At 37.8% G+C, this 25,905-nt stretch overlaps 1 protein-coding gene across 8 annotated transcripts in view; it reads right to left on the reverse strand.

Moving 5' to 3' along the window:
• LOC105210377 (protein alan shepard) overlaps window positions 1–25,905 on the reverse strand; it is a 547,478-nt gene that overhangs the window by 197,500 nt on the left and 324,073 nt on the right. For 7 of the 8 annotated variants that reach the window (XM_054228417.1, XM_054228413.1, XM_054228421.1 and 4 more), the window contains one exon: window positions 8,625–8,921. The exons of the other annotated variant lie outside the window; for it this stretch is intronic. In XM_054228417.1, the coding sequence (XP_054084392.1) occupies window positions 8,625–8,921 (297 nt within the window). Of the gene's footprint in view, window positions 1–8,624; window positions 8,922–25,905 lie in introns of those variants that run through there. 8 annotated transcript variants of the gene reach the window in all.

The raw sequence follows: 25,905 nt of genomic DNA on the forward strand, positions 1-25,905 counted from the left end.
CCGTGAAGAAATTAGAATAGCAATTACCCGCTTGAAGAACAACAAGGCGGCGGGGGCCGATGGATTGCCGGCCGAGCTATTCAAATACGGCGGCGAAGAGCTGATAAGGTGCATGCATCAGCTTCTTTGCGAAATATGGTCGGAAGAAAGCATGCCCGACGATTGGAATCTCAGTGTACTCTGCCCAATCCACAAAAAGGGAGACCCCACAATCTGCGCCAACTATCGTGGGATAAGCCTCCTTAACATCGCTTATAAGGTTCTATCGAGCGTACTGTGTGAAAGACTAAAGCCCACCGTCAACAAACTGATTGGACCTTATCAGTGTGGCTTTAGACCTGGAAAATCAACAACTGACCAGATATTCACCATGCGCCAAATCTTGGAGAAGACCCGTGAAAAAAGGATCGACACACACCATCTATTTGTCGACTTTAAAGCTGCTTTCGACAGCACGAAAAGGAGCTGCCTTTATGCCGCGATGTCTGAATTTGGTATCCCCGCAAAACTAATACGGCTGTGTAAGTTGACGTTGAGCAACACCAAAAGCTCCGTCAGGATCGGGAAGGACCTCTCCGAGCCGTTCGATACCAAACGAGGTTTCAGACAAGGTGACTCGCTATCGTGCGACTTCTTTAACTTGATGCTGGAGAAAATTATAAGAGCTGCAGAGCTAAATAGAGAAGGTACAATCTTCTACAAGAGTGTACAGCTCCTGGCGTACGCCGATGATATTGATATCATCGGAAACAACACCCGCGCCGTTAGTTCTGCTTTTTCCCGCCTGGATAAGGAAGCGAAGCGAATGGGTCTGGTGGTGAACGAGGACAAGACGAAATATCTCCTGTCATCAAACAAACAGTCAGCGCATTCGCGTCTTGGCTCCTACGTCACTGTTGACAGTCATAACTTTGAAGTTGTAGATAATTTCGTATACCTAGGAACCAACATTAACACCGATAATAATGTCAGCCTTGAAATCCAACGCAGAATCACTCTTGCCAACAGGTGCTACTATGGACTGAGTAGGCAATTGAAAAGTAAAGTCCTCTCTCGACGAACAAAAACTAAACTCTACAAGTCCCTCATCATTCCCGTCCTACTTTATGGTGCAGAAGCGTGGACGGTGTCAACATCCGATGAGACGGCACTAGGAGTTTTCGAGAGAAAGGTTTTGCGGAAGATTTACGGTCCCTTAAACATTGGCAACGGCGAATACCGCAGAAGATGGAATGATGAGCTGTATGTGTTGTTCGACGACATAGACATAGTCCAGCGAATAAAAAGACAGCGGCTACGCTGGCTGGGTCATGTTGTTCGAATGGATGAAAGTGCCCCAGCTCTGAAAGTTTTCGATGCAGTACCCGCTGGTGGAAGCCGAGGAAGAGGGAGACCTCCACTCCGGTGGAAGGACCAGGTGGAGAAGGACCTGTCTTCACTTGGTATTACCAATTGGCGCCAAACCGCCAAAAGGAGAGATGCGTGGCGCACTGTTGTGGACTCGGCTATAACCGCGTAAGCGGTTTCTACGCCAGTTAAGAAGAAGAAGAAGATGTATTGACTTATGAATGTGTGAACTCGTGCGGCAATGGCGGCGTTAGGCTGATAACAATAATACCGTTATAGTAGCAAAAATATATACTGTAAATACATTTATAGCACAAAGCATGCCGACCTCAGTTTGGGTGCATTCAACTAAATGGTAATCAAAGCCAAATAGTTTATGTATGTATATAAGATTTCGGCAAGACGCTTTATTGAATATTGTCTTTAAGGCGATATGTGTGCTTGTATGCTTCTACTAATATGTTCATGTACTTTTCATATTCTCTTGTATTTTGTGTTTGTGTGTGTTCAAGGAATAGCTGTGAGCAGACTGACTGGCTGCCTGCTGGAATTATTTTCTTCCTCACCGCTTGTGGCTATTTTATTGAACTACATTGTAGTTGTTGTTCGCTGCCATTTTTTTGATTTTATTGACATACACATACATACATAGTGAACAAATGAAAAAAATACCCATTCACCACATACATTGTCGTAGTTTGGTTGTGATGATGTAGTCAAAGCTTTTGTGGTTACTGCTCATCGCCTGGCGAAATGCGATTTTATTGTGTCCGCTGAGTGGTAGTCACTTATCAGAATGCCACAGTGTTGTCATATAAATTGTCATACAGCTGTCCTTACGGATGTATAGGTAAATGTACATAGAGTTGATTGTGTGCCGAACACATTTTAGTGGCCATTTTGTCAGTTTTGTTAGACGCTCGCAAAGCTGTTTGGCGGCGATAAAAAAATAAATATTTTCTTAAGCGTTTTTTTGGTGCCACAAACTATTTGGTTAATTTGTAAGCAACATTGTTGTAATAATAGAGCTTTGTATATGGCATATTAAACGATGCTACCTACTGCGAAAGTAATGGAACTATCGAACAACTATAGGTAATGGTGTTAGTAAACGAATCATAAAACTTGTTTTATACTGTGGACCACAAAAGTAATGACAGCTTAGTTCAAGAATGCAAAGTGTTTAGCTAAAGAGTGAAAGAATTCATAAAATGACTTTATTTTAAAGTAACTCAGGAGTAAACAAATCAAAATACATGACGATCTCAGAAAACCAAACAGCCTGAACGTCTTCTCCAAAAACTTTTGCATCCAATGAATTTAAAAATAGGGAGATCGTATTCTTTATAGTTTTAAAGAGTTCCTGGAAAACGGCGAAAGAATCTGAACGCCCTCTTCGAGTGATCTCTTCTCAAGGAGTTTACTAATATGGATATCGAAAATGTAGATTTGGTTCAGTGGGTGACACTTTCCACAAGTGTCGCGAAGGATCCCGACTAAAGACACCGGTCTATTGTGATGCCAAAAGAGTACGAAGTATAAATCACAAAGTAGACCCTTTTATGTCGCCGAAGTCTCACAAAATTTTATGAGACGGCTAATGTTTATTCCAGGCAGTTCACCAAAGGTATAGGTATTGAGATATTCCAACCTCAGTTTTACGAACGCTGGACAGTGGAGGATATGATATTGATGTTTCCACCTGGCCATCCTCAATACAGCTATGGCAGACTGCGTCCGAAAGGATTCCTCAGTGCGTATTCTCTTGACTGCGACAAGGTGAACCTTTTAGGACTTAGCTCAGAAAACTTGGAGAGACCTATTTTGCAAATTCGAAGTTTGACAGTAATAATTGCTTTACTTTGATGAGATCAAAGGAAAACAGGTTGGGCTCAACTTAATTTGGTATACATTTTTCGTGAATCCAGTTAATTGCTTCTCAGGAAAGAAGTATCGATATCTACGATTTCAGAAAACACGTTTTCGATGATTATTTTTCCGAAAAACGGAACGTTTTATAAATTTTGCTTATTATTTGTAGACGCTATACCTGCTACTTTGGACTGAGTAGGCAATTGAAAAGTAAAGTTCTCTCTCGACGAACCAAAATCAAACTCTATAAGTCGCTCATTATTCCCGTCCTGATGTATGGCGCCGAAGCGTGGACGATGACAACATCCGATGAGACGACTCTTGGGGTTTTCGAGAGAAAGGTTTTGCGCAAGATTTATGGTCCTCTAAACATTGGCAACGGCGAATACCGCAGACGATGGAACGATGAGATGTACGATTTATACGACGACATTGACATAGTTCAGCGAATAAAAAGACAGCGGCTACGCTGGCTAGGACATGTTGTTCGAATGGATGAAGGTGCTCCAGCTCTGAAAGTATTCGATGCAGTACCCGCTGGAGGAAGCCGCGGAAGAGGACGACCTCCACTCCGGTGGAAAGACCAAGTGCAAAGTGACCTGGCTTCACTTGGTGTTTCCAGTTGACGCCAAAAAGCAAAAAGGAGGAATGAGTGGCGCGCTCTGGTGGATTCGGCTATAATCGCTTAAAGCGGTTCCTACGCCAAATATATATATATATATACCTAGTTCAGGCTATTTCATCATGTTTATTAAAATTTGAATAGAAGAAACTTAATTGATTTTCATTCTTCCTAAAGCTCTAAGGATAGAGGGCAACAAGATTGATAGACAACAAGATTTTAAACTAGTTTTTCAAATGAGTGCAACACAAAAAAAATAAAATCTGAGTAACCACCAATAGAGGACCAATCGAAAGCCGCCACACTCAATTCACTGAAATTAAGTTAAACATTTATTCATAGCACCCCTGTCAATTACGCAGTCCTGCATATCTTAGAATGCCGTTAGTTCTACCGCACCACACTCATCTATGATTAGCTCAAGTTTATGCATTAAATTCCTACAAAAACAACACCGCAAATAGAGACCAAGTTGCAAAAAACAGGCCACCTCAGTGGCTACGACTACGGATTCCCAGCCGATCTTGGCCATTTGGCCCGTATTTTGAGGTTAAGCATATTTAATGTGAATGTTTGGCTCTTTTAACACAAATTAACTTCATCACTTTGTGCCACCCTCTTCAAGCGATTCTCAGCTCTTATGCGGCCGCAGACGATGCCGTTGCCAGAGCTCAAGATTAATTATGCCTAATTTGTATTCATTTGTTGTACTTATGCGTGCGGCATGGATACTTTATTTAATTTTTGCGTGAAATTAAACACACACCAGCAAGCACACACACTCATATATACATATATAAAGCAGGATGCGTATGTTTGTACATATGGATTAGTATGCTTGAGAAATGTTGGGTGGGAAATACATCCGTCAGCAGGAAGCCGAGGGCAGATGCTCAATTAATGCTAAGCTGCCCTAATTTCAGCTGTGACCTTGTTCTAAAGTGCCCAAAGATTATACGTATATTTAAACTTAGTCGAGAAGCTGCATTAAATTTGCTTAGTAATTCGAATTTTTGTTTTTTACTTTTCGGCTTGCAATTTATGCATGTAAATTACAGTTTAATTTAAGCTGGTATCATGTACGTTTTCAGCATAAATATGCAAAATTATTAAATTTTTATTTTAAGATTTTGATTAATTGGCTGTGGACATTGCTCTTTAATTGAGCGGAAATTCCAAAAAATCCAGTCAATAAATTTTTAAATTTCGTATTTTACTACTATTTTTTTTAAAAACTCTTCCTTTCAATATCGCTATTTATCTCTATTTATATTTCTATTTCTATTTCTATTTCTATTTCTATTTCTATTTCTATTTCTATTTCTATTTCTATTTCTATTTCTATTTCTATTTCTATTTCTATTTCTATTTCTATTTCTATTTCTATTTCTATTTATATTTATATTTATATTTATATTTATATTTATATTTATATTTATATTTATATTTATATTTATATTTATATTTATATTTATATTTATATTTATATTTATATTTATATTTCTATTTATATTTCTATTTCTATTTCTATTTCTATTTCTATTTCTATTTCTATTTCTATCTCTATCTCTATCTCTATCTCTATCTCTATCTCTATCTCTATCTCTATCTCTATCTCTATCTCTATCTCTACCGCTATCTCTATCTCTATCTGTTTCTCTTTCTCTATCTCTATCTCTATCTCTATCTCTATCTCTATCTCTATCTCTATCTCTATCTCTATCTCTATCTCTATCTCTATCTCTATCTCTATCTCTATCTCTATCTCTATCTCTATCTCTATCTCTATCTCTATCTCTATCTCTATCTCTATCTCTATCTCTATCTCTATCTCTATCTCTATCTCTATCTCTATCTCTATCTCTATCTCTATCTCTATCTCTATCTCTACCTCTATCTCTATCTCTATCTCTACCGCTATCTCTATCTCTATCTCTATCTCTATCACTATCTATATCTCTATATCTATCTCTATCTCTATCTCTATCTGTTTCTCTTTCTCTTTCTCTATCTCTATCTCTATCTCTATCTCTATCTCTATCTCTATCTCTATCTCTATCTCTATCTCTATCTCTATCTCTATCTCTATCTCTATCTCTATCTCTATCTCTATCTCTATCTCTATCTCTATCTCTATCTCTATCTCTGTCTCTATCACTATCTATATCTCTATATCTATCTCTATCTCTATCCATCTCTACTCCTCTTTTCGATTTTGACCTACATATATCTCTAAGATAAAGCTTTATTTCTAGCATATTTCTCATAGAGCTTAGCAAATTTTCATAATCTTATTTAAGTGAATTTGGAACCATATAAACCTTTTTAGAGATTGGCTATAACGCATATTCTGCACATTCGTATTATCTTACAAAATATCACTAGTCGTTCAGAAACGGCTTCAAATTAGAGGGATTTATCAGATAAAACTAAGACGAACAAGTAAGGAACATATTCCAATAGAATAACGAAAATCGAAATATAGTATATGAGGGCTGAGGTAATTCCTGAACAGATTTCACTAGTTTTCACCACCAACATACATTATATCCAAAATTATATGCAAGCTTAATTTGGTTAAGACATTTCACATATTAACCAATTTACAAGGTATTAGGCCATCGTATTTAAAAAAAAACTTATGCTTAGGTATATGAAAGCTAGGGGAAGTTATGACCCGATTTTAACTATTTTTAGTGCAGAAACACACTATTAGAAGAAAAAGATTCCCTCCGAATTTACTCAAGATATCTTAGATATTTATCAATATTTTCGGTGAAAAATTACCCTAAGACACTGAGTTGTTCATATTCCATCTCCTGGGCATTGAAAAGTTATAGTCCGATTTCGAGAATTTGTTCACAAGTGATGCCACAGATTCTAAACAGTATTTGTGTAAAGTTTATTCCGCTAACTTCATTGGTTCCTGATGTAAATTTTATAAAGTGAACGTATCAGATGAAATTCAAAATTGTATCATCGGGGTGTCAAAAAATATTATATATCAAATTTCATTGAAATCGGTCGAGTAGTTCCTGAGATATGGTTTTTGAACCATAAGTGGGCGACGCCACGCCCATTTTCTATTTTGTAAAACAATCTGAGTGCAGCTTCATTCTGCCATTTCTTATGTAAAATATGTTCCTGAGATATGGTTTTTGACCCATAAGTGGGCGACGCCACGCCCATTTTCTATTTTGTAAAACAATCTGAGTGCAGCTTCATTCTGCCATTTCTTATGTAAAATTTAGTGCTTCTGATGTTTTCCGTTAGTGGGTTAACCCACTTTTAGTAATTTTCAACATAACCTCTGTATGAGAGGTGGGCGTGGTTATTATCCGATTTCAACTATTTTCATGGTGTGTGGTGGGGTACGTAATAGAACCGACTGCAGAAAGTTTGGTTTATATAGCGAGATATATACAAAAAACCTATTTGTGGGAGGCGCCAACTCGTATCGTTATCCTGATCAATTTGATATACATATAACCCTATATCCAACACATTTAATTTTATGCTTACAAACTATTATACTCTCTTAGCAACTTTTATAAACGGAAACGTTAGGCCTAATTCTGATGAGGTGTTTCACAAAATCAAACAAAAAGGATTATTTCTGCAAGATCCAAGGTATAGGTAAAATCGCCCAATTATCATTAGTGGTATTTGATAGCAATGATTGAAAAAAAATCAGATTCTATCAATTGATCTATTCTACAAGATGTCCTTGTATAAAACTTATCTTAATCCACGATTTAAAAAAAAGACCCATCAAAATGGCTCAAGCCAGAAGAAAGCATTCATCAACATTATATCGTGTTTCAACATTCAAGAAATTTATATCCACTAAAGTTATCCCCGCAATATCATGTATCAGAACAGAGTGTAAATCAATTTTCCTCCACGCCGCCTTGAGAACCACTAGGCATTGCGCACTAAAGAATAAGTAGCATATAAATTTACAAATATTTTTGCTTAAATGCCGCCACCCACAATTACGCCACTGCTGGCGCTGAGCTTGAGAAATTGCTTTCGCTATTGGGTGCGCGTGGGTGTTGGGCAAAACTTTTTTAATATATTGTATATTCAGCGGTGGCTTGTTTCTCGGTCGCCGTCAGCTGGCAACGTCAGAATGGCAACAAATAGCGCGATAGTATAACTTTACCAAACTGAAAATTGAAAACCGTAATACATATGTGTTGTTGTTGTTGTTGTATATGCGCACAGTTATTGCTATAAATTTGTTGGTGGTTTGTTAGCATATGGATTTTTTCGGTCAAATGATTTTTAATATTTATGCGAAATTGCAGTGAACAACCACTGTGGCAAGGCATATATACATATGTACATATATGTATGTATATGCATATAGTCCGTCTGAATGAATATTAATATTTATGTAGACTGAATGAAGCGACCGAAAGAAAGTATTCAATTCAACTTTTAATATATAAATATGTTTGTATGTATGTATGTGTGTGTACGTAAAATTAAAATAGTTTCCTTTTGTGGCAATAATTCGTTGGAGAGAAAATTTTAATAAGACCGTTTATGAATTTTCAAGTGACTCTTAACCCATTAAGACACACAGAGCACAAAACAAACATATATTAAACAACAAAATAACTATAATTGTTGTTGTTTTTTAAATAATTTGTTGTAAAATCAAATTTTTAAACTTCTAAAAAAATTATTCGATATTTCTTTAACGGAAAAATTTTCCTTCCCATCACCCTGTGTTTAAAAAAAATATTAGAAATAAATTTATATTCAATTCACTCACCGTAGTTGTAGCTGGTGTTGTTGCTGTATGCGGTGTATAGGCCGCGTATGCCGGTTGCGGCAATGGAGCTGTATATCTATAGGCTTGTTGAGCGACAGCAGCAGCCGCTGCAGCGGCAGCCGGAGCGTAACCCTGTGGTGTCCAACTGGCACCGCGATACGGAGCACCTGCTAAGCCGCCTGCTGCTGCTGGACTAGTCATAGCTGGCCTGGGGGCCCCCTTTAATGCGACTGCTGAAGTTGGTGGTGGTGCACCGGGGAAGGCTGTACGCGGTGGCGGTACTGTGGAAGAACTTCCCTGTAATGAAATGAAGTAGAAACAAGAGAATTAATAACAATAATTGAAGAGATGGAAATATAATGGAAACTATATTAAAATACAAACTATCTCGTATAGCTGAAGAAGTTATGGTTTCCAACCAATAATTAGAACTGGTTATTTGTAGTTAAATCCCGTTTTATTTTTAGAGCTTTAATAGACGGAGAAGACTGAAAATTTCATGGTTCAAGCCTCAACGGAATGCTTTGGGAAACACACTTCCCATTCTAGATTTTACCCATTTTGTTTTATCCCAACAATGAAAAGAACTTTCTCTCGAGTAGATCTCGAAGCAACTTCGAAATCCTTAGACTAGTGTCGACCTTTCGCTGAAAAAATAATCTATATAGATATCAGCTAAACTCCAGAAAGAACACCTTTCCCATTTAACTATTTAAGTTCGAACCTCTAGGTAAGAATTCAACTAGATCCTTCATGAAAAGTAGACCGGCTTAAAGCAGAAAGCCTTACTTGAACATTTAAGTGTTCAAATGCGATTGGTATATCTAAAAGTATTAACAGAAATTTCTTGAATTATTTTTATGAATTTACATGTAAACAAAGTTGCCACCTTTTACATTACTGATATTTAACTTTAGAAAAGGTATTTGGAAAAAAATGTCGTATTGACAGTTAGCAAAAAATTTCTGTATGATATTCAATATCAATAGCATATATTTTGAATAGAGTTGCCACACATTAAAAAATTAAATTAATATATGGAAAATTTTAAATTTAAGAATTATTTTTGGGGGATATTAGATTGGTTCAAAAAAGAAATTGTTTTCTAAAATTTCATAAACAAATAAATTGTGTTGATGGGGTTGCCACTATGTGTTTGGTACTAAAATTTACTTTTGATGTAAATATTTAAAATATTAGGTTAAATGTCTCCCTTCCGCCTTTTTGTCTTTTCAATTTCACGGCAATGTACAAAGCGCTACAGAAGTCATATCTGGCAATACTATACATCTTTGAAAGAGGTTGACATAACCTTCGAAACGACTTGGATAGCGTTCAACAGGTATAGACGTGTAAACATGGAGTTCACTAACTTCGAAATTCGCGCTATTTTAAAGTTTTCCATCATTAAAGGCAAATACGCTAGCGAAACGTTCCGTGAGATTAGTGGTGTTTTGGGGGATGGTACTCTATCACTTCGAACTGCGGAGGAATGGTTTCGACGATTCAGAGCGGGTGAAAACGACACTATGGATAAGCCAGTCGGTGGAAGATCTGTGACGAAGAATACCGATCAAATCATGGAAAACACTCGTCACATCGCCCAGAAGATGGGAGTTAGTCACCAAACCATTTTAAACTATCTGCAGAAGGCTGGATACACAAAAAAGCTTAATATTTTGGTGCCGCATGATTTGACGCAAAATACCCTTCCGGACCAAATCAACGCATGCGATATGCTGCTGAAACGGAACGAACTCGAACCATTTTTGTTGCGAATGGTGACTGGCGACGAAATGGATCACATACGACAATATCAAGCGAAAACGGTAGTGATCGAAGGCCGGTGAATCGTCCCAAACAGTGGCCAAGCCGGGATTGACGGCAAGGAAGGTTTTGCTGTGTATTTGGTGGGATTGGAAGGGAATCATCCACTATGAGTTGCTCCCATATGGTCAAACGCTTAATTCTACCATCTACTGCGAACAACTGGACCACTTGAAGCAGGCGATCGATCAGAAGCGTTTAAAATTGGCCAACAGGAAGGATGTAATGCTCCACCAGGACAACGCCAGACCACAACACTTCGTTGATGACTCGTCAGAGGCTTTATCGCATCCACCATATAGCCCGGAAATAGCGCCAAGTGAAAAGTGGCAGTCAGAATTCATCGCAAATAAGGAGGGGGCTTCTACAAGGGGTATTATGAAGTTGCCGTCTAGATGGAAAAAGATAATCGAACAACAACACTTTTTATAAAGCATTGAATAAAGAGCAAAAAAGCGGAAGAGAGATATTTGCCAACCTAATAAAACGAAGTTTGCGACCTAAATACATTGTAATATATTATTAAATGTTTATGGGGTTGCCATATGTGTACAAATAAAGAAAATAAATACTTTATTTAAATAAAACAGGCAAGTATGTCGCTCTCATACAATAAGATTGAGATATTTAATTTTATAATTTTTTTACAGAGCTGCCAGACTGCCGAATTCTGTTTTTAACAGCAAATGTTTTATATTATACTTGTTCAGCATTAAATGAAAATTTTTTAATAGAAATCAGTAGCTTCTTGATATCAAAAAGATCGTTTAAAATTCCAAATAAATTGTATAAAAATTTTCAAATTAATTTTTGACAAAAATATTATTATCTCAAAAACCATAAAAAATCTTATTCCAATTAATCGTGTTTTGAAACTTTACTTAGCAATACATTTTTATTACGTCACGTCTGCTGTCAACAATAACAATAAATTCCGTACCTACAGGTTTTCGAACCAACAAGGGCACCTCTGCTGCCAACTGCCGAATTTGCGCTTAATTTCGAGCGTATTTATTATCTAATACACAACGGTTACACATACGCCACAACCTACTAAATGGCATTAATGACGCTCTAATAAATTTCCACGTCCACGTGCTTATATAATAAATTTTGACGTTTTACGATTTTAATAGAGAACAACAACAGCAAAAACAACAACCACATAAAAAATTGTGAAAATGTGCAGAATGCTGAAAAACAAATAACAAAAATTAATTGAAAATTTTCAAACTCATTTGCTGGCAAACGCTTACGGCATTGCAAATTTATGCGAATCGCATGTGCCGCGATTTCATTATAACATTTTTACTGGGGTTATTGCGATTTTTTCGCTCTCAAAATTTATTTTTTTTTCAGTTTCTATATTTTGGTGTCCTTATTTGCCATGTCGACTGCAGTTGCTGCTGTTGCTGCTGCGAAAGTCCAAGCATGGAACAGTTGTGGCTGCTGCTGGCGGGCATTATGGTATACACATACACACACACACACAGATATTAATGTGTAATGAGCAAATGGGAATATACGTGAGCGATGATCGAATAACTAACACACACGTATACATATATACATTTATAGCGACATATGTAACTAATCGCCGCAACCACACACACACTCACATGAGTGAATACGTGGAAGTGTGCATAAATTTCAATGATTCTGGAAATGCTTTTAATCAACATAATTTTCATACGCCTAAATGTAGGCTTCGGCTGTCGCTGCTGCTGCTGCTGTTGCTGTTGCCATTTGCTAAAAACGCCCATTTTGTGTTGACCTTTGCAGGCGCACATATAACAGTTATATGCTTGTACATATGTATGAGATAATACAGACACCGTTGCAGTCATGGATACCACACACACACTCTCATACACACAAGCAAATAGATAATAACCAGTCACCAGCAACCAGCAACTTTATACCAGCTGTACTAGCTTGTAAACATATTCCACAGAATTTAAAGGTAAGCATTACATGCTGCTTTTATCTCCCAATACATATGTAAATTGATATATATATATATATATACCTAGCACACCTGCATATTTGTACATCAAATTGTTGGCTTGTAATTTCCGGTTTCTGCACAAAATGTGCAACTTTCGTAACTAAACTGGCCAATTTCGAGCTATCAAGTTCAAACCGAATTGCACTTGTAAGCCATATACTTCGCCCACATACACGCACACACACTCAAGTGCCGTTGTAATGCGCATTATATCTTGACTATTGTGCACCGGTACATCCGGTCGATATATTTTATGATTTTCCTCGTCCTTCGTTCGCCAGCTTGCAACCGCAATGCGAACGAATGGTAGAAATGCATGCGCTGACGTTGGTAAAGGCCAAGGTGCAGGCACGTGTGCACCCACACAAAATGCAGTAACCCAGTGAGCAAAATTATTGCGTTAAACTGGCGAGCACATAGTGGCAGCAAATTGAATATTAGCAGCGTAAATTACTGGGCATATCGTTTCCATATAAACAAATTGTAATCTGACACATAAAACTTTTTTGAGTTCCAAACTTTTGATAAAAATATAAATCAAATTTAATTTGAATGCATTAAGAGCCTATATACTCAATTTAAATACTCATATACTCCATTAGTCAACTTAATTAACAATTAAGAAGTACCTAAATTTAATTCTTAACTATTTCAAAGTGCTTCGCATATAACTGCACTTAATTGCCAATAAATTCATGAACTAATTGCTAATCAATTAATTAATTACCATGCAATTTAAAATAAATAGAACTTAAACAACATATTATTTCGTATAGAATATTATGCAATTGTCAGTCAATTAAAGACTTAATTGCCAATCAATTAATAACCAGTCAATTTAAGACAAACAAGATTTAGAAAACATATCTTTGGTATAGTAGTGGGCCTAAATGTAAATGAAATTAAAAATTAATTAATTAATTATTATATCATTCAATTTAAGACAAGCAGAGCTTAAACAGCCTACACTTTTGTATCAAAAGGTACTAAATTATCAATCAATTTAGGAATTAATTTTGAACGAATTTATTAATTAGCATTCAATTTAGGACAAACACAACTTAATCATCATATTCTCAATTCAAAATTTCCTATTGTCCAAAATTCTAATCGTCCCTAAAATACGTTAAAATCTTCAGCAGTTAAAATCTTGAGTTAGAGTGTTTTTTTGCGACGATTGGACTATGCGTTGACTTAAGTGCATAATATCGAAATATTAATGTAGACGAATGAATAAATATTTGTTTCAAAAAACCAGAATACCGTTTCACGCATCTGTTATAGTTATAAAGCGTTTTTCAATTAGAGAACCACAACATTCTAGTCCAGACGCTGAACCCAATTTTCGACTGTGTTCAAGTATAAATTGTCCGATACTGCTGCAATTTCACGTTCGAAATAGTCTAACGGCTCAAATCGCACGACCGAGGCGGCCAATATTTCGTGAGATAACACGTTCACCAAAGTTGGTTTGCAATAAATCGATTATGACAATCGCTGTGTGGGTTGTGGCGCCGTCCTGTTTGAACCATATATTGTCTAAGTCCATATCATACAATTCGGGCCAAAAACATTCGGTTATCATTGAGCGGTAGCGATTCCCATTCACAGTAAAGTACCCGACTCATGGAGTACGTGTAGATTGCTACCTGACCAATAATACCATATTTTGTTTATTGACGAAGCCATTCAGCCAGTAATGAACCTCTTCGCTAAAGACGATTTTTCAATGAAAAACCGGATCATTTTCAAGTTGTTCCTTACCACATATCACAAAACATACGACGATTATGGTGGTCAAACGGCTTCAGTTCTTGCGTCAATTTGATCTTGTAAGGAGGTAGGCCAAGATTTCTTCGCAAAATTTGCCAAAACAACGTCACACGAGATACCCAACGCTTGAGAACGACGTGTGATAGACTAATTTCTGTCTTACTGAAATGATGCGATAGCAGCAGCAAAATTCCCGACTCTTCGTGCACTTCTTTGTCTCACTGGCACGGGAACATGTTGTACTGTGCTTGTGGATTCAAATTCTTCCACTAGACGCTCAATTGTTGATCTGACATGATAAAGTGAATTGGTCATAGCGTTCTTAAAGTTGAGGCCACTGACTCCGAATATCGGTAAATTTTTATAATTTCGAGTCGTTGTTGGATCGTATATCTTTTCATGAATGAAATTGTAAATCTTACTGAAAAAAATGTCAAAAGAGCGGGAAAAAATATGGCATCGTTTGCTGTTCCTTCTACTACTTTTTTAGCACTTTTTTGTAGAAGTACTTTTGTAGCATCCCTATTGAAAATCTGAACAAATGTTTATGTCTAAGTAGGTCTTACAAAAAGTTTTCTAAGCTATTATATTAACCTAACGCCAAACTTTAGTTTGGAGTTGACGATTTGTGGTTCAAAAAGCAGATCTGCTATATTTAAATTCAATATTGCCGAAATAATTTCCCAGTTGAAGAATGCATCTATTCTCTGATACTCTGTATCAAAGGAAAATATAATTTTCTTTACATAATTTGATTTTGAAGTATATATCATAAATAGTTTTTAATATTTATAAATAAAGTATCGAAAAGTATATTGGCAGTAAGATTAGAGAAAGTTTAGTTCGAAGATAAAAGTCAGTTAAAATGTTAACTATAGAATTATTAGTTAATTATTTCTAATTGATCAATACAATGTCAATTAATCAATCAATTTATTAATTAGTTACTAATTGAGCAATTAGTTCGTTGCAAGTTAAATTCAAAATAATTACAACTTCAATTATTCACTAATTGAGTAATCAGATCAATTAATTAATTAATTACTAATTGAGCAATTTGTTAATTGCATGTTAAATTGAAAACAATCAAATATTAATTTAATGTTTTAATTTAATAGCAATTAATTACTAATTGAGTAATAAGTTAAGTGTATATTATATTGAAATTAATATTAATTATTCAATTAACAGACTAATCGAAGTTACTATATGAGATTGACTCAAACCTTTTACATGAAAAATATGTTTTTTTATCGATTCGTTGTCGTTTGTACACCAATTCATATGAAGTTTGTATATTCAATGTAGCACCAAAATATGTGTCTTCAGCTTGAGCTAAGCCAATCTTGCTGAACCCAAGCTATCTTTACGAAATTGTACAACCCACAGATAACTGGTTACATTTTCGCCGCAAAGAATTTGAAATCACTGCAATGGCATGGTCTATATTTACACAAATCCCTGTAAGTATTTATATCTGTTTATTGGCAAAAATTCCCCCCTCTTCGCTTCGGCAGTATTACTGCTTGAGGGCAAAAGTTTCAATTTCAAGTTATCGCTTGCTAATTTCAGCTTGCAGGCTACAAGCTAACACCGGCAGAGCTGTGGGCGCAAATTTCAAATGTGTATATGCCTGTGAATATCTATATATGAAGGTATATGTGTGTTTGGTGGGTGTTGGTGTGCTGGAGGATGCCACTAAAGGGCTAACAAACGAATAAACAACTGCAGCTAATATAACTGCATAGAAACTTGTTATTTGTTATTTGTTACTTGTTTGGGCAAACTTTTAACATGTATGGATTTGCTGTTGCTACTGCCACTAACTGCTACAGCTACTGTCATAGCTGTTGTTGTTGTTCGGCTAGCATTTGCAGCAGCAGCAGCTAGTTGTTGACCATTTGTTACAAATAACGGCCGCCCAAATGCTGTTCGATATTTGAAGTAGGCAGCCACTGATGCTGATTGCACTTGCAAGTAACTACTACTCGTTGTTGTTGTTGTTGCTATTGTAAATTTAATGTTTGTAGCCATTACTAGTTTGCGTGTGTACGAGTGTGTTTGTGCAAATATTTTTTGTTTCTGAATTTTTCATTTCCGAACGACTAGCGGACTAGTGCGCTGCCGTTAGCCATTTCAGTTGCCGTTATATATACTTTTGTTGTTGTTTTTTGTTGCAAGTTAGCAACCGAAACGGAAATATTGTAATACCCAGCGCACAGCCTGGTACCCGGCCCTACCTCCCAGTGGGTACCCGGTTCGAAGTTCGTGCAGCAAGTTGGTGTTGCATGTTGTTGTTGTTACCAACAAACAAGGAACATAAATTCAGCATTGCAGTTGAAATCGAAAACTTTTGGGTAATTTGTTGCCGTCGGCACTGCGCCTGTGTGCAATGTGCAATGTGCAATGTTTCCTCGAAAGTTTGTGGTCCAGGCGGTAGCTGTTATTGGCTGGTGCCGCAATTTGTGGCAGCAAACGGCCTACAGGGCGTCTTGACTTCTGCTTCTAAGCAGTTTCTTCCTTCTTCGACATTCCTTAAGTATGCGATCGACGAAATGTAACGGAAAGCAACAGAAAATAAATAAAATTGCAGCTGAAAGCAATGCGATCCACAAATTGCCACTGGCAATTGCCAAGCTTGCAACCGTAGATATCGTTTAGGAGCAGTAGCGGTGTTTAAACCGTGCGGTTGCGCTTAATGCACGAATAAATTTATAACATATATATAAATATCTATGTATATATATAGTATATAAACACATGTATGAACTTTCGCATGCCGCTCCCGCTGCCGCCACTGCTGCTGCTTATCAAATGTCCTTACAAGTTTGGCTGGCATAAATTTTTGGCCGCGTTCCATTTCGCGGTATCGCGCGGTTTCGGCAACAGCTGCCAAGACAAATGTGAAACCACCGACAACGCTAAGTGTATATGAGTGTATCGCTGGTAACCGCAACCATTCTGGCAAGGGTTCGCTAATTATTTATATCCATAAATAAACCTAAATATATATGTACATGTAAACTGATGACTTGAGAAAACAAAAACAAAATCGAAATAATATGCGGGAGCAAGTGTTGAGTTGCGAATTAGATTCTGTAACTTAGAGTTGCTACTTTCTTCTTCACTTCACTTGTGGCTATCATGAATGTTATTATGCTAATAGCGGTGGTAGTAAAGTGGGTCAAAAGACATCTAGCTGCATTTATTTTAATATTCAGTAACCAACTAAATAAAACAAACAACTACTCAACGGTTATGCGAGATGAGATTTTTGGATCTCGGTATTTGGCACCAAAACTATGAGAAGCGTAACTTTTTTTTACCAAAATCGAAAGAAAGTGTCAAAAAAAATACAGCTTTATAGTAAATTATCATATTTTTTGGATTTTGCTTCTCCTTCTTTTTTTATTTCACTATGTTTTAAGGGTCAGCGGTATCTAACTATGTATCTATGAACTAGAGGATGGAGTCATATGTAGAAGTTCACGTAAGTGAGGAAAGTTTCTGACTGCCATTCACTTGGGAGTGGCCAGGAACGATTCTTTTACATGTGGCTCAAGCAGCTCACAACTTCCGGTCTTAGACCAAGTATCCTCTGGGTAGCCAACAGACATCCGTTTGGAAGCGAGCTAAAGTGAGAAGGCGAATCCCGCTTATGCGGTTGTGCGTAGGGCTTGGGACCCACCACATAAAAACGAATAACCAGTGAATAAGGAACACAGGCCTCGGATGAGAAACCCCCCTTTTGATGATGACCACGGCAAACGTATAAAGGACTATGATTTAAGGGCATGCACCTGGAATGTCCGGACCCTTAATTGGGAAGGTGCCTCTGTCCAGCTGGTTGATGTCCTCGTAAGAGTAAAGGCTGACAACACCGCAATCCAAGAAATGCGATGGACGGGACAAGGACGAAAGAAGGTGGGTCCTTGTGACATCTACTACAGCGGCCATATAAAGGAGCGCAAATTCGGTGTGGGATTCGTGGTGGGAGAGAGACTCCGTCGTCGAGTCCTGGCATTCACTCCGGTGGATGAACGTCTAACCACAATCCGCATCAAAGCGAGGTTCTTCAACATATCGCTGATTTGCGCCCACGCCCCGACGGAAGAGAAGGACGAAGTGATCAAAGATACCTTCTATGAGCGCCTAGAACGTACCTATGAGCGCTGCCCCCGCCACGATGTCAAAATCGTGCTTGGCGATCTCAACGCTAGGGTGGGTAAAGAAGGTGTCTTTGGCACAACAGTCGGAAAATTCAGCCTCCATGACGAAACATCACCAAACGGTCTGAGGCTGATCGACTTCGCCGGGGCCCGAAATATGGTCATCTGTAGTACTAGATTCCAGCATAAGAAAATCCATCAAGCTACTTGGCTGTCCCCGGATCGAATCACTCGCAACCAGATCGATCATGTTGTGATAGATGGACGACATGTCTCCAGTGTTTTTGATGTGCGTACGCTTCGTGGTCCCAACATCGACTCGGACCACTATCTTGTAGCAGCTAAGATACGCACCCGCCTCTGTGTAGAAAAGCGTACACGTCAACAAACACAAGGAAGGTTCGACATCGAGAAGCTGCAATCACAACCGACAGCCGAACGATTTTCTACTCGACTTGCACTCCTGCTCTCTGAGAGCACTCATCAGCATCTCGGTATAAGGGAGCTGTGGAACGGCATATCAAACTCCTTACGTACAGCTGCAACCGAAACCATTGGTTTTCGGAAAAGTCAAAAAAACAGCTGGTATGATGAGGATTGTCGTCTCGCAGTGGAGAGAAAACAGACTGCCTACCTCGCAATGTTGCGATCGACCGCAACACGAGCGGGATGGGAAAGATACCGAGAGCTGAAGAGGGAAGCGAGACGCATTTGCAGAAAAAGAAAGAAAGAGGCAGAAATGCGTGAATATGAAGAGCTTGACAAGCTGGTCGACAGGGGTAATGCTCGAAAATTTTACGAAAAGATCCGGCGACTAACTGAAGGTTTCAAGACCGGAGCACACTCCTGTAGGACCCCCAGCGGTAATCTAGTGGTTGATGACCAGAGTATACTGTGTTTGTGGAGGGAACACTTCTCCAGCCTGCTGAATGGCAGTGAAAGTACAACAACAGGAGATGGCGAACCCGATTCCCCAATCGACGACGATGGAACAGATGTTCCATTGCCCGACCGTGAAGAAATTAGAATAGCAATTACCCGCTTGAAGAACAATAAGGCGGCGGGGGCCGATGGATTGCCGGCCGAGCTATGCAAATACGGCGGCGAAGAGCTGATAAGGTGCATGCATCAGCTTCTTTGCGAAATATGGTCGGAAGAAAGCATGCCCGACGATTGGAATCTCAGTGTACTCTGCCCAATCCACAAAAAGGGAGACCCCACAATCTGCGCCAACTATCGTGGGATAAGCCTCCTTAACATCGCTTATAAGGTTCTATCGAGCGTACTGTGTGAAAGACTAAAGCCCACCGTCAACAAACTGATTGGACCTTATCAGTGTGGCTTTAGACCTGGAAAATCAACAACTGACCAGATATTCACCATGCGCCAAATCTTGGAGAAGACCCGTGAAAAAAGGATCGACACACACCATCTATTTGTCGACTTTAAAGCTGCTTTCGACAGCACGAAAAGGAGCTGCCTTTATGCCGCGATGTCTGAATTTGGTATCCCCGCAAAACTAATACGGCTGTGTAAGTTGACGTTGAGCAACACCAAAAGCTCCGTCGGGATCGGGAAGGACCTCTCCGAGCCGTTCGATACCAGACGAGGTTTCAGACAAGGTGACTCACTCTCGTGTGATTTCTTTAACCTGATGCTGGAGAAAATAATACGAAATGCAGAGCTAAACAGAGAAGGTACAATCTTCTATAAGAGTGTACAGCTACTGGCGTACGCCGATGATATCGATATCATTGGAAACAACACCCGCGCCGTTAGTTCTGCTTTCTCCAGACTGGATAAGGAAGCGAAGCGTATGGGTCTGGTGGTGAACGAGGACAAGACGAAATATCTCCTGTAATCAAACAAACAGTCAGCGCATTCGCGTCTTGGCTCCCACGTCACTATTGACAGTCATAACTTTGAAGTTGTAGATAATTTCGTATACCTAGGAACCAACATTAACACCGATAATAATGTCAGCCTTGAAATCCAACGCAGAATCACTCTTGCAATTGAAAAGTAAAGTCCTCTCTCGACGAACAAAAACTAAACTCTACAAGTCCCTCATCATTCCCGTCCTACTTTATGGTGCAGAAGCGTGGACGGTGTCAACATCCGATGAGACGGCACTAGGAGTTTTCGAGAGAAAGGTTTTGCGGAAGATTTACGGTCCCTTAAACATTGGCAACGGCGAATACCGCAGAAGATGGAATGATGAGCTGTATGTGTTGTTCGACGACATAGACATAGTCCAGCGAATAAAAAGACAGCGGCTACGCTGGCTGGGTCATGTTGTTCGAATGAATGAAAGTGCCCCAGCTCTGAAAGTTTTCGATGCAGTACCCGCTGGTGGAAGCCGAGGAAGAGGGAGACCTCCACTCCGGTGGAAGGACCAGGTGGAGAAGGTCCTGTCTTCACTTGGTATTACCAATTGGCGCCAAACCGCGTGGCGCACTGTTGTGGACTCGGCTATAACCGCGTAAGTGGTTTCTACGCCAGTTAAGAAGAAGAAGGTATCTATGAACTAATTTGTTAGTACAAAAGCCTTTTGTGACTCAGCTCTTATGAACTCAACTATTAGATAATATACCATGGTTCCGCTTTCGTTGGAAAACCAGTGATGTTTTTATTCTGATAAAAATTTCTGGAAATAAGCCAGTACTATTTCAGATTAATGCTACTGGATATTTATATTTCTTTGTCGAGTCATTCAAATTGAAACAAAATCGTTGACTAAATGTGCGTTTTCAAGCCTACGAGTATTTCTAGGTTAAGATACTTGTGGGATTGCAATCAAAGTCGATGAAAGTTACAAGTTCAGATGAAACAAAGGGTAAGCTAATTTAAATTGAACTATGCTTGAGTCCACTGACTTTTGGCTGAAGAATAAGCCGATAAGGATTCTTATAGGAGTAAAAAATATTATCTTGAGGTTTTTACCGACCACAAGTGACGATTAAAGCCGAGGGTAGTTAATTAATTCCTTAATTTTAATTTTGATTATATGAGTGCCGAGATATATAAAATAACACTGACAAAAAATATTTCGAGATATTGAAGCCAAAAACAACATATTAGGTTGTCAAATATCTCCTTTCCGACTTTTTATCTATTGAATTTCTCGGCCATGTATAAAGCGCTACAGAGCCCGTAATTTGCGCTATTTTAAAGTGAGAATAATGGTATTTTGGGGGATGGTACTCTATCACTTCGAACTGCGGAGAAATGGTTTCGACGATTCAGACCGGGTGAAAACGACACCATGTATAAGCCAGCCAGTGGAAGACCTGTGACGACAAATACCGATCAAATCATGGAAAACATCGAGTTAATCCGGCTTGTGGCATCTCGTGACAACGCCCAGGAGATGGGAGTTAGTCACCAAACCATTTTAAACCATCTGCAGAAGGCTGGATACACAAAAATGCTTGATGTTGTTGTTGATGGGTATCGCATGATTTGATGCAAAAAAATCTTCTGTACCGAATCAACGCCTGCGATATGCTGCTGAAATGCAACGAATTTGACCCATTTTTGAAGTGGATGGCGACTGGCGATGAAAAATAGATCACATACGACAATATCAAGCGAAAACGGTCGTGGTCAAAGGCCGGTGAATCGTCCCAAACAGTGGCCAAGCCGGGATTGACGGCCAGGAAGGTTTTGCTCTGTGTGTTTGGTGGGATTGAAAGGGAATCATCCACTATGAGCTGCTCCCATATGGCCCATATGGCGAATTTTCTTCGATTTTCGTACTAATTGGACAAATTTGTTATTCAAATGAGGAAATTTTAGTGATGAAGAGGTAAGTGGGCTTCTTACAGTCTTCAAGCAATTTATGTATTTTTTAAATTATTGTTCACATCACATTAAAAATAATTATAAATTTGGCGCCGTCTGCTGAGCTCAGTATTAAAAATAAATGTTTCTATAATTTCTAAATTTTGCTGCGGCGACAATTTCAGCCCACTCTACAACATTTTAATTACTTTTCAGATTTTAATTTTGCTGACTACGAACTTCAAATAAATTACAAATTATATGCACACTTAACCATCAACACTTTCACCTGCCAACACTTAGTAAATTAATGATGAGATCATGGCACACAACGGTTACTACTTACACATACACACATAAATATATTTGTATATGTATGAGTATGTGTTTCCACCTACAAGTAGTTTATCAATTGTGAAAATTTTTGAAAGGAAGCAACGAAAACTTTTTTTGAACCTCGCACATATCCTTCCTACTGACAAGCGTGCGCCAAACTTTTGCGTGAACAGCCTATAAATATTAAAATTTAAATGCAGAAGGTTGAGTTTTGCTTACACGACTGGTATGTGTATGAATGAGTGAAGGGAAGAAGGAAGCTTCCAGTGGAATGGCGGGGGTATGCCGTTACACATAATAATGAATCAACTAAGCGCAGAGCGGTGCTTTCAGGCGGCTCTGGGGGGTGGAAGGCGGTTGGTGGCGGTGGCGCTGTTGTCACGAGTTGTGGCTTATCTTTTGTGTTTACCTGTCACACAGAGTCATAATTTATTATCATAATTTTTAAACCAGAAAATTCCACAATCGCTCCCCAGAGCCGTTAATGGATGAATGGCAGCAATGGCGGCGATGCACGGCAGCGGGTTTGAGCGGAATTTACAATGTGGCACACACACACACTTCTTGTTGTTTGCGATAGTTGTTATGATGCTTTTGTTGTTTTTGTTTTTTCTTTGCAGCTGTTCGCGCTGTCAGTGAAAGATTTCGGAACATTTGTACGCACAGGACATCTTCAATTGCAGCGCAGCACAACTAAGATTTGTAATGTCTGTCTGTTTGTCTGTCTAACTGTAGGTGTGTGTGTGCGTGTGTTAAATATATCGTCCATTCTTTGTCACTTTGTTTGTCTTATTGTTTGCGCTGTGTATATAAAATCTCATTTATTAATTTATCACCGTTGAAGGGTTTAAAATATTTGCACGCGTAAATACTTTTTGAAAAATGAAGTCGCTACTACTTATTATAGCATATATCATGTCTGTTCGCTCAGGTGCATACTTCTTCGTCAGTTGTGACAACTGCGTTGCGGTAGATAAATACTCCAGAGTGATGGAAGCGGTGATCAACTAGTGGATATTTAGTGATTTGAAATAAAGTATCGATAGTAGTGGTTGTGGAATAAGCGAATCATTGGGGAAAAAACAGTTATATAACATACAAAAAGTTAGAGTAAATGTAAGAAGGGGATATAAGTATAGAATCTGGAACACTATATTATATATTTTTACATATTTGATAGAACTCCTTCTTATCGTTACTGATTGTTTTGAATTTTCTTATGGTTGATATTTAAAGAATTTGGGAATTTCTCAAAGATAATTCTTACAGTCTTCCATATAAGAGACCAAAAAGAGAACTGGGAGTTTGGTATTTACTATACAATGACCTACGATTTTTTTGATTGGTTGAAAATTGTCAATTTGGCACTGAAAAAAAAACGACAATTTTTGTTTAGTAGGTCATTGTATAGGAAATACCTTCAACCTTAATAACCTTTTTGAAGATCTTTGAAAAAACGACAATTTTGGTTTAGTAGGTCATTAATTAGGAAATACCTTTAACATTAATAACCTTTTTGAAGATCTTTCTCATTCGACCGGAATCATGACAGCAGTTGGTGAACCTTTTTTTGGCACCTTCGAAGATAGCACAAAAAAAAATTTTTAAATATAGCTGAAAATATACCTTATTAAGTCCACAAAACTTCGAAACATTCGATCGAATACTTTCTTTTAGAAAAAAATAAAAAATCATGAAAGTCGGCTAATTTTTCATGGGCATAGCCCCTTAAGCAAGCTTATAGTGTTCTCCAATTTCCTAATAGTCGCTATTAAGGCCGTCCCAGAGCAGCAAATGGAAGTTTAAGATTTTTATAGAGGTTTCTAAATTATTAAAAATATTAGTATAGAGACATTGTGATAAATTTAACACATATCAATGGATCTAATAAAGTTTAACTAACGAACAAATCCCTTGTTGCTAGAAATTAACTCTACTGACTTTAACGAATAAGAAAACATGGATAACTTTAAGAGAACTATGAGATTTAGTTTTCTTGAGCGAATTTTAAGAGGTTAGGTGGGTTTCAAAGGCTAAAATCAAAAGTATTTTTTTACTTTTTTTAATATATACAATATTCAAATTTTCATTTTATCAATCTAGCATGACAGAGATACACATTTAAACAGTTTTTTGTGAAAATTTTATTTACAAATTCGAAAAACTCAGCCGTTGGTACCTCTTCTCCCATGATGTGTCCAAAAAAGCGTTTGCCGTGGACAGCATAACCACTTATTGGCTCATCAAAAATCAATGAACCAAAAATATTTCGATAGTAAATAGATAAATGTAATTAATGTACGAAGGAAAAAAGATGTTCCGATTTTTAATAAAAAAACTCACTTTTGTTGTAAAATTTTGGCAATATATTGGCTCGACAAATAGTTGTAAAAAATCCTTCTGTCATTGACCAGACAATGTTATTTCAAAGACAAAATTCAAATTTAACAAAATTCTTGCATACCTTTTTGAGATATCGTGAATACTGTCTTAAAAATTGAGTTTTGAGATAAACGCGTTTAAAGTTTTACATTCGTACTGACGTGGGCTGATAGGCGGAACTTCCAAAGGATATCGAATTTCACTCGGATTGATCTGATATTTTTGGATACTATTTTAAACATATTCCACTATTTAGAATAGGTGAAAAGAATTCAAAACTGAAGGTTTTGATACCCACATAACCCCTTAATGCCAAATCGAACCTTTCGATTTTTTAAAATCGTTAAGTTAAAAGGATTCACAAATTTAACAATGCTTTGCTTTTTTTAAGATGATATCTTTTACGACCGTTACTCAAAGGCTCATTAGTAAATCTTTAGGTTAGAGAGATACTCTACACTCTATAAATAAATCTTATATTCAAGGTCTTGTGCCAATCTATATGATATACTATGGAGGACTTTTAGTATCTCGTTCCTCTCAAATGTTGATTCGACAAATTTCGAGAGACATATTTTTCATGATCGTACGACCCTGATTGATATTTCAATATTTAAAATTGCATAAGTATTTAGTTTGACAAATGGTTTATCCAACTTTATCATAGATTACTCTCTTAGCATGTCAAGAATACGGTAGAAAAGTGATTTTCGAAGTCTTTTTAAAAATACAACAGTTAGAATAAGGAGCTGTCCGAAGCACTCCGTTGGAGGCTGAAACTTTGAACGCGTTTTTCTCAAAACTGTGTTTTTCAAACTTTCCTCCATCGTATCTCAAAACCTGTTTGACCGAATGCCTTTGAGTTTTTTTGGGTGCACTCAGCACATGTAAACGCATGTAACGCTCTATTAATACGAGGGCTGCTATATATATTTCTGGCCTAGGCAACACTAAGTGTTGCCAGATACAATCTGACATTTCCATTGGAAAGTTTGACATTTTT

The sequence above is a fragment of the Zeugodacus cucurbitae genome, chromosome 4 (genome assembly GCF_028554725.1).
Source record: "Zeugodacus cucurbitae isolate PBARC_wt_2022May chromosome 4, idZeuCucr1.2, whole genome shotgun sequence".
Classification (NCBI taxonomy): Eukaryota; Metazoa; Arthropoda; class Insecta; order Diptera; family Tephritidae; genus Zeugodacus; species Zeugodacus cucurbitae.